Source organism: Otolemur garnettii, unplaced genomic scaffold (assembly GCF_000181295.1).
Source record: "Otolemur garnettii isolate 467f Iridium unplaced genomic scaffold, OtoGar3 scaffold00096, whole genome shotgun sequence".
In the NCBI taxonomy this organism is placed as follows: domain Eukaryota; kingdom Metazoa; phylum Chordata; class Mammalia; order Primates; family Galagidae; genus Otolemur; species Otolemur garnettii.
Genome location: NW_003852491.1, coordinates 2,259,406 through 2,270,001, shown reverse-complemented (window position 1 = coordinate 2,270,001; position 10,596 = coordinate 2,259,406). Strand labels below are relative to the sequence as shown.

Below are 10,596 nucleotides of genomic sequence, written 5' to 3'. Positions count from 1 at the left end.
ACCTGTGATGTCACACTGCAGCTAGGTAAAAACCTGTGATGCCACATTGCCTTTCTGAAGCACTGCGAATGGCTTTTTATTTTTAATCTCAATACAGTGAATGTGGCATTTTTAAGAGGAAAAACTATCTCTACTTCTCACTGTAAAAGTAATAATATTTGGCTCGGCACCTGTAGCTCAAGTGGCTAGGGCACCAGCCACATACACCAGAGCTGACGGATTCAAATCCAGCCCTGGCCTGCCAAACAATGACAACTACAACCAAAAAATAGCTGGGCATTATGCGGGCACCTGTTGTCCCAGCTACTTGGGAGGCTGAGGCAAGAGAATCACTTAAGCCCAAGAGTTTGAGGTTGCTGTGAGCCACAGCACTCTGCCGATGGTGACAGCTTGAGACTCTGTTTCAAATAAAAAGTAATAATATTCACACAATAATGTGAATACACTTAACACTACTGAACTGTATGCCTGGAAATAGTTAAAATGGTAACTTTTATGTTTAACCACAACTAAAACCAAAAGGCTCATAAGGGTAATACCATTCATTACTATTGATTTATAAAATATAGATAAGTAAAGAGAATAAAATGAAAGTCACCCCTATCAGGAGAACCATTATGAATAATATTTGGTCTATTTTCTTCCAGACTCTTTGCTATGAACATGTATTAAACTCTGTGTATATGGGGTGTTTTATACAAACCTAAATACTTTAGCATGTGAACTTTTAATAAAATGTGTTATTCAATTTTCCTCGGTAATAAATGTACATTAATGTCATCAGTTTTTACTTCTGCATAGTATTCCATTAAATATACTAAAATCTACCTCTGAATTCCCAACTGATTAGGAATCAATAAGATGCTACAACACATATCCTTGTAATTAGATATTAGAACAACTCTCCAATTATTTCCTTAAGATAAATTCCTAGAAGTAGAACTGGGGGACCAAATGGTACATGCATATAGGTGTAAGGTTTTCGATACATTAAGACGAAATTGCCAAAGCATGGAAAAGTCTAGAATAGCGATGTGTCTGTCCATCTTTTAGTACCTAAGGGTGTACAACTAACCACATCAAAGGTAATATAGCAAAGGTTAAAGGCTGAGGTCTGAGGGTCAGACAGGCTGAGTTTGAATCCTGACTCCTATTTACCAATTATGTAACCAGGGGGGAAGTTACTTAGCTCAGGTTCCTCATCTGTAAACTAAAGTTTATAATAATACCTACATCATGGGATTTTGTGATGATGCATAAGATACTAGGTACCTCTCACATATTATGCTTTCAAAATATTAGCTATCACTAGAATGTTCTGTAATGTCGTTACTGCCTTTTTTTTTTTCTCAATTAAGGTGTTTGAGAAAACTTGGCTATAAAGTGAATATCTGTATCTTGATCTCTAGCTCCAACTCTGGTTTCCATTCCCAAACCAGAAATGCAGAGATGTTGGTCAAAGGACACAAAATTTCAGCCAGACAGGAGGAATAAGTTCAAGAACTCTGTTGTACAATACAGAGACTACAGTTAATAATGATGCATAGTACTTTTGAAAATTGCTAAGAGATTTTAAGTGTTCTCACCACCAAAAAATAAGCATGTGAGGTAATGTGTATGTTAATTAACTTGGTTTAGCCCTTCACACTGTATATATATTTCAAAACAACAAGTCGGACATGATAAATGTACATAATTTTTCTGTCAATCATAAATAAACGAATGAATGAATGAATGAAATGACCTTAGTGATCACAAGCCATGGAGGGAAGGCTTTCCAGGAGAAGGCTTCTTATTGAAAGTGTTTTCTCGCTTTTAAAAGTACTTCGTGTCTTATTAGAGCCTTATGACAGCTCAACGACTTAATCTTTCCATAAAGGAAAATAGAGCCTGGGAGGTGAGAGAAGTCGCCAGAGCTGATGTGGTCAGTTCATGACAAAACCAGCCCCCAAATGCATCCCTCCCATGGTGGGCTGAAGGAGGAGGCAACCGCGCCAGCACTTGAGGGCGTTTCGCGCTTACCTCCATCACCACCAAACAGGAGCTTTTGAAAACCGGAGATCTTGGGCCCACCCCGCACAGGGATTCCAATTCAACGGACCTGGGATGATGCCTGAGCAGCCTACACTTTAAAAGCTCCCTTGTGACTCTCAAGTGCAACTCAAGTTGAGGGTCAGAGATGACTGAACTCATATCCCAGCAGAGCACTGTGCTATAGCTTGTGTCTGATATGCTAATTAATGAACACAACAGCAATACATCAAACTATGCCACAAATGAAGAACCCCACTGGGCTCTGGTAAAAATTTTTTTAAAGGATTACTTTCTTATTACTGTAAAAAATGTAAACAGTATACAGAAGGAGCTAAATTCCCCTTTACCAGGCCCATATCCTCAGAGGTGACTCATGTTATAAGATCAGTCTGTCATCATCCAGATTTTGTATACTTTCACATGCATGTGCACACACTCATAGAAGCCACAGAGCAGCGTTCTGTGTATTACGGTTGTTGTGCATAAATGGTATCATATTGTATTTACCATTCTGTGCTGTGATTTTTTTCTTAACAGAATGTCTTGAAGATCTTCCCATATCTACATATATTTCTAATTCACCCTTCTGAATCCATGCCTACTAGTATTTTGTGCTATAAAGAAATCATCTTTTTTTCTTTTGTTTTTGAGACAGAGTCTCACTATGTCCCCCTCGGTAGAGTGCCGTAGCATCACAGCTCACAGTAACCTCTAACTCTTGGGATTAGTGATTCTCTTGTCTCAGCTTCCCAGGTAGCTAGGACTACAGATGCCCAACACAACACATGGGTATTTTTTGTTGCAATTGTCACTATTTGTTTAGCTGGCCCAGGCAGGGTTCGAACCCGCAACCCTCAGTGTATGTGGCTGGTGCCATAACCACTGTGCTACGGGCACCGAGCCTATCATCCATTTTTCTATTGAGGGACACAGACCCCATGTCATATGTCAGCCTAGGAGATCTGTTCTCTCTTTCCGTCTTTCTCTCTCTCAACAAACATTTCAATGTCATAATTCTGAGATATCATATGACCATGAGCCATGGCAGCTTGACAGAGAATTTTACTGATGTGTGTTGGATGGTTCTTTTGAGTTTTATTTAAATTTTCTCCCAAACCTTGATGTATTTTAGGCCTGAGCTTCTGGATGTGTGCTAAGTTAATTTGCATGTGTGATCTCAAAGGAATGATTTAGAGTACAGGATAAGGACCAGCCCGAGGTTCCCTTACAAGGTACTCCCCTCAACCGTCCTGGCTCTCACATGGCCCTCTGGGGAGCAGAGAGATGTCCCTGCAGCATGGATGTGCATGTGGGGTCATGGCAGCTCTTACCTCAGGGGCGATGTAGTCTGGAGTGCCACAGAACGTCTTAGTTGTCACCCCATCCCAGATGTTTTCCTTACACATGCCAAAGTCAGCGATCTTGATGTGCCCCTCAGAATCCAGCATCACATTGTCAAGTTTTAGGTCACTGTGGCAGACAGAAAAATGTAGAGATTTAATTAAATGCTATTTCTTTCAAGGCAACAATGACTAGCCACTCCTTACACATAAAACCCCATGCTTGGTATTGTGGGGCACAAAGGTTGAGTACAAACCAACCCTGCCTTCCAACAGCTTACAGTCTGGAGGGGAGATACACAGGGGCCTGCCAACCTCTGCGCTTTTCTTTTTCTTTCTTATTCTACAGAGCCAGCTGTGCCAAGTGTCTCATGAGAATACAAGGAAACAGAAACTCAAGAACAAGGGGGTACACAGAACGTCAGAGAAAGGGCAGAGTACCCACAAGGCTTCTCGTATCCAGAATTCCAAGAGTTGCCCTTTGGAATGTAAGCACCCCTTGCATTTACAGGAAGATCTATTTTTCACCAAATTATTATTATTTATATGTCTTGGAGATCACAAAGAAAAAAAAACTGATTGAGAGAAATTTATTGAACTCTACCAACATCTCCTGGACCACTTCCTAGGACATGACCAAAAGTATTTGTTGCACACATACTGTGTGATAGGCATGAAGCCTGGAGCTGGACATATAGCTGTGAACAAGATAAACAGCTTCTTGTTCTTCTCATTACATTCCAGTGGAGGGAAAAAGACAATTAGCAAGCATTCCAATCTAGAAGCGTGATTAATATAGATTCTGATCTACACAAAGTAAATAAAAAGGACAATGCAGAAGTAATTGGGAAAGTCACTTTTAGCCAGGTGTCAGGAAGGATGCATGGTGGTGACCCTGGAGCTTCAACCAAGAGGGGTGTGTGCTATGTTCTCTGGTTTTATTTCCATCTGTGTTGAGGAGGAGACCTTGGTATTTGGGGAAATGCTGGTGTGTCTCCAGCATGCACGATTGTTCCAGTATCAACACACTTTCCCTTCTAAACACCTACTCAAGCATCGATACTTTGTGCTTCAGCTCCAGGGAGTAGGACTGATCTGTGGGTCAGGCTGTCTTGGTCCTAATAGAAGACGGGGAAATCCAGCTTCCTGAGAAGTAAGGGGAACTACCGCTCAATTCAGATCTCTCTTTTAAATCATTTTGAGTGGGTGGTGGACATCTGTGGTTTCTGCCTATTCTAGCATCTGTGATGAGAACATCCTAATACTCCTTTGAAGAGAACCACCCTTCCCTAGTTCTCAAGCCATGTAATGTGGGTGGCGTTGGCTCTGGGAGTGGTCATGTGGGCCTGTGCTGGCCAGTGGAAATACTCCATCCTACTGGTCATAGTGATAGATTCAGAATGGGCATGCAACCCGATCTGGGCCAAAGTCACTCTACAAGCATCAGCTCTGGCATTTTGACTGGTACCATCAGAAGAGAGATACGTGTTTTTTACATTGGCATTGCTCACGTGGTAGAATGTGAATCCAGAAGCTCTAAGGGTCACGAGGTGGAGAGAAGAATGCTAATATAGACAAAGAAGAACCTAGAGGGAGAGTGAAAAAGTCGACACTCACACGGGCAGGTGTCTGTGGCTCAGTGAGTAGGGCACCAGCCCCATACACCGAGGGTGGAGGGTTCAAACCTGGCCCTGGCAAAACTGCAACAAAAAAATAGCCAGGCGTTGTGGTAGGCACCTGTAGTCCCAGCTGTTTGGGAGGGTGAGGCAGGAAAATTGCTTGAGCCCAAGAGCTGGAGGTTGCTATGAGCTGTGACGCCATGGTACTCTACCGAGGGCGACAAAGTGAGACTCTGTCTCTAAAAAAAAAAAAGTCGACACTCATAACATTGGAGCACCTGAGTTTATCCAGGTCTAAAGTCAGATCTGCTCCTGCACTTAGAAGTAACGTCAGCTGATCAGTGCCTCTTTTAACTTAAGTTAGTCTGAATTGAGTTGCTGTCATCATTCCTAAAACAAAGAATGCAACTTGAAAACACATCCTGGCATCTCCCATCCCCGTCTGTAGGGTCTCTTCATCCTACATCACCCACATTACATGGCTTGAGAACTAGGGGAGCTCCACTTGCACCCACTGTTTGCCAATAGCAACACTCTGCTATCTTTGATGCTGTCTGTGGTACTACTTATATCTAGCCTTTTTTTTTTTTTTTTGGCAGAGTTTTGCTCTATCAACCAGCTGGAGGGTATGCAGTTGCGTCATCATAGCTCACTGCAACCTCAAACTCCTGAGCTCAAGTGATCCTCCCACCTCAGCCTCACAGAATGCTAGGATTACAGGCTAAGTCACTGCACCCTACCAGCCTTCCTTCTTATCTACAAACCACAGAGGTATCTGATGCCAGGTTGGAACTTAGAAAAAATGAACTCTGCAATAACTTGCTTCACCTAAACCAACTAGTTCTACATGTGGTTTTGTTAATAGCGACACATGCCCCCCTCCACCTCTCCCCAGTGCAACCACACACCCAGAAACAGGGAGCTGTGTCAACTAGGGAAGGGATAAAATCTCCAATAGTCAGAGAAAAGAGAGTTTCAGGTGCCAAGAATCAGCAGATCTAGGGACCGGAAGACACTCCCATCAGATTCACTGTCACCAGCGCTCTTTTGAAATTCCACCGCATTCTTTTGTTCTGTGTAATAAATCCTCATTTCTGCTTTAAAAGGGGGCTAGAGCAATTGTCCTCATTTGCAGAAATCTATCAAGGGCTAAATCAACACATGTTCCAGAGATAGTGATCAATAAATCAGACGCTAAGTTTGACAGGAAGATCTTTCATCCCCCCACACACCCACCCACCCAACATCTCCATCCATGATCCTGAAGGAGGGTTTAAACTCTAACATAATTCCTCATCTTCTTTACTTAAGAATTGTTCAATGAACTGAAACTATAAATGAAAGAAGGAGTGATTTGTAGCACTTTATAAGACTTCCCCACCATGCAAGTAATTTCTAGGGAACTATGGAACCATACATCTTTTGTCATGTATGTTTTTCTTTTTACAGTTTTCATTTGATTATCAATTTCAAGAACTCTATCTCAATTGAGATTCTTGATGGTGGGAAACAAAACCCAACTCTGATAAGTTTAACCTGAAAAGCAATTTGTAAAGGGATATGGGGCAGCTCATGGAATCTCCAAGGAGGCTGAAGAACCAGATTAGGAGACTAATTGATCCCCATTAGGAATCCCCATAATCCCCATTTCTGTGGCTAACACCATTGGAAGTCATTGGCTTGAATTTAGGGCCAGAAGGGCAGAACTTTTCCAGTGAAGATACCACCAGAACCATCACTGCATACAGACATTCCCTGTTCTGTGAAGCCCTAATGCTGGACTGTCTGTTGCTACTAAGAATCAATCACTCCTTCTCTTACCTCTGAAAACTAGCTGCACCTGGTTACTATGGCCACTCTCCATTCTATGGTTTCCACTTCCTTTCTCACTAGCTTCTAAGTCAAGGTTTTGAGTGAGTGTTATGAGCTTGGGTTGTTGTGTCTGCCTTTGCTACAGGGAGGCTGTCAAAGTATCTGACATTTCCACTCTTTATAGTAGGAAACAGAGTCTGTTCTTACATGCAAGGGAAAAAGGTTCAGAATTTCATTGGCTTAAAAGATTGATAAATATCCCTTTAAAAACCATACTAATAGTGGAGGATAAAGGAAGAACATGTAGTTAGTTTAGGAGAAACCGCTTTGAAGTAGGTAGCGTCTTAGTACCTAAAATGCTAATCTTTGGGTTTTATCATCTAACCGGCCAATGGCCTGGATCCATGGATCCCAGATCCCAATCCAGTTCCCTGCTAATTTGGAAGCTATCCCTAAACTCAACTCCATTGACCAGAATTCTATTTTCTCTCCTGGTTCCTACCCTGGGAGTGCATTTTCTTCTAATAAATGTGTAGTTCCATATTTAATCTTCTCAACAACCCAGCTGGTTCTATTCTACTGGAGGCACATCCTGCACAGAAGCTGGGTCCTAACACCAGTGCACAAGGTGAAGACTATGTAGGATGAACAATGACCCATGATCCCCATTTCTGTGGCTAACACCATTGGAAGTCATTGGCTTGAATTTAGGGGTTACTGTCCTATGGAAGATAATGTGTGCTTTTCTGCACCAGAATCACACTTGGCGCAAAAAGTTGCTCTTGCTCTGAGAGTCAAAAGGTAAAATGAAAGAATTAGATGATTCCCGTGTCCCATGTCACGCTCACACAGCAATACGTGTTCACCCAGGCAGGCATGGGCAGAATGACCATATTACTTAAAATTGAAATTCTTCTTCTTCTATTTCTGTACCTTCACTAGGATAACCCATGTGCCAGGTAAAACCTATTCCTCTTCCTGACCTTCATCCTTCCATTATCAGCAGAAAAATAGGGATGGTGGGGACTGCGTACTCAGGGTAGGACTGTCTCTCCCCCACAAGATCTCATATCACCACTTTAAGAAGGAAATAAGAGCCCCAGGGCTCTACAAAGGCCTCTACCTCCCATCCCCCCATCCCGCCAGCTCCCATAGCCTCATCTCTGCCTTGAAACTACCAGGGTTGATCTCTTTGTGCCTTTTTATCCCATATTTACCCTTCACTTGCAGCATGAGGCCCAGGACTCCAAAGTCACCTGAACTCTAATCACCATGTTCTCTACACAATCGGAGTCCTATCTCCACCACCGCCACCCCACACAAGCCCCATGTCCTGCTTGGTTTTTTTCCATAGCAATTATCACTACTAGACAGGTGCTATTTTTATGATTTACTTCTCTATCTCCTACCACTAGAAGATAAACTCCACAGGGGCAAGACACTGTGTCTGGTATCCCCAGACCCCAGAAGGGTGCCTGGAACATAGTAGGCTTTTGATAAATATTTGCCAAGCAAATGAATGAAATGGACTTTTGTAGGTCTTGGTGATCTTTTAAACAGACCTTCATCTGAGTCAGGCACAGATGTTTGGAAGCCCCACGTCCCTGCTAGCCTCTCTTGCATAACAAACCAGCCCAAGCCTGCACCGACTGTACCATTTGCATCCCATGGAGTGCAAGGAGACTTGCATACCCTGGACTCACTGACAAATATCAGCCTCAGGCTCAACAGTCTGCCTTGCATGAAATATAAAATGGTATGACTCATACAGCTATGATCATCCACTTGCTCCTCTAAAACCCAGCAAATGCCAAGTCCTGAACTTAATCCTGTCTTTCAGGAGCAGCTACACAGAGATCCATTTCCAAGTTATAGTTATGTGGCAAAAAATTAAAAAAAAAAAAAACAAACAACATCATTTCATAATAACATGATCCATCACACTCGGCCAGCCAAGGGGCTTTGCTGTACCCCAAATGGGTCTATGGGCAAGAGAGAGAAGTCCTGGGACCCCATAAGTGAGCCTCCTCTTCTTATAGCAAATGGTCTCAGCTTTGAGGCTGTGAACCATCATTGGTGACACAGTCCATCGAGATTTTCTATCACCATATAGAGCTGCCCAAACTTTGCCAGGGCAGTGGGCGATGCTGCCTGGCAGAACACATGCCCAAGTTAGTACTGGAGGATTCCTCCCCCAGCACGGATTCTAATTTTAAAAGCAGTTGAAGAAAGAGGCAGGGAAGGAAGGAACTGAGGGAGATGGGGAGATGGTAAGTAACGCAGTGCTCACTTACCGGTAAATGATGCCCTTGCTCTGTAAGAAGAATAGACCGATGGCAATTTCTGCAGCGTAAAATCTGAAATTAAAAAAAAAAAAAAAGTAATGGGCGGCGCCTGTGGCTCAAAGGAATAGGGCACTGGCCCCATATGCTGGAGGTGGAGGGTTCAAACCCAGTCCCAGCAAAAAACTGCAAAAAAAAAAAAAAAAGTAATGGAGAAATTCAGAGACATCATATGCTTGGCAACTCTCAATGCAACACAATACTGAATTAGGCACAGGGCATAGAAGGTCAGCTACGCAGCCCATAGAATGAGAAGAGTAGGGATGGATTAACAGCACGGTGTAGAGAGCTATTGGGCTGACTTAAGGACAAAGTGGGGGTAGGAAGAGGCTCAGCAATTGTGTAGTGGGGAGCAGGCAGCCATGGGATATACTGGACTACAGGAAGAATGTACTTTCAGACTACAGCAAGTGAAAATATCTTAACAGTAACAGTTAACATCTGTTGAGGTCTTACCATCCACCTGGCATCATTGAGGCCTTATCCAATTTAATCATAATAATTGTAATCCTGTGAGGTAGGTTCTACTATTACCTACCTGTTCCTCACATTAGGAAACTGAGGCTTAGAGAGATGAAATAACTTGGGCAGGTTATGTAGGTGATGAATGGTCCAGGCAGGATGGGAAACAGCATCTGACTAACGTGTTACCTCTTCCATGAAGGCCTGCCCAGAAGGAAAGAGGCTTTGGGAGAACTAGAAAGCCCGGTTATACCAAGAGGCTTGGAGAGGGCTTGGGGGAACTATGTAAGGTGTCCTGACAATATGTCTTGTGTGATGACGGAATTCAAGCCTTTGTCAATTAGATATTAGAAACAAAAGAAGAGCCAGTCCTTTCAGAATTGTGATAGGAATGGCTTGATATGGAAGTGCAAGGATCATGCAAATCCTACCAGAACATGGTGCTCACAAGCTCAGCAGGTGGGAGGAGGGGGGCTAGATGAGCTGAGCAGGAGCTAGTAAGCCTGCATATGGCAGGGTGGTGCTAGCCAAGCCCTGGGGGCTCTCTGGAGAGGCAATAAGATCTTAGCAAACTTCCTAGGGAGAGGTTGTTGCTGATTTCTGTGGCTGGTCCTGTTCCTGTTCACTGACAGGGTTCTAACAGGAGGGCATAAGATGAGATTTGTGTTCTAATAAAAAGATGGGAACTCTGGCTGCCTTTCGTACTAACGGGGATGGAATGGATGCAGTATGGGGAATATATTTCTCAAAGCCCATAATCAGTCTGCCCATCCCAGGAACCACAATAGACCATGGCCACTATCCAACTTGATCATCCTTCCTGGAGTGAAGTCATCTAAGAAGCAGAGTGGTGTAAGACAGAGCACATGAGCAAAAAAAAGTGGATCAAAGTTCTGGATCAGCCTCACATTAGCTCTTGAACAAGTTGCCAAAACTCTCTTGAGTCTGTCTCCCCGTCCATAAATCAGAGGCAATAATGACTACCTC

At 43.1% G+C, this 10,596-nt stretch overlaps 1 protein-coding gene across 3 annotated transcripts in view; it reads right to left on the bottom strand.

Annotated features, from left to right (window-relative positions):
- Positions 1-10,596, bottom strand: part of PRKCB (protein kinase C beta) — a 328,830-nt gene that overhangs the window by 33,129 nt on the left and 285,105 nt on the right. For all 3 annotated transcript variants that reach the window (XM_003795734.2, XM_003795735.3, XM_023516740.1), the window contains exons 12-13: positions 9,100-9,162; positions 3,366-3,504 (exon numbers count right to left, since the gene is read on the bottom strand). In XM_003795734.2, coding sequence (XP_003795782.1) covers positions 3,366-3,504; positions 9,100-9,162 — 202 coding nt within the window. The remainder of the gene's footprint in view (positions 1-3,365; positions 3,505-9,099; positions 9,163-10,596) is intronic.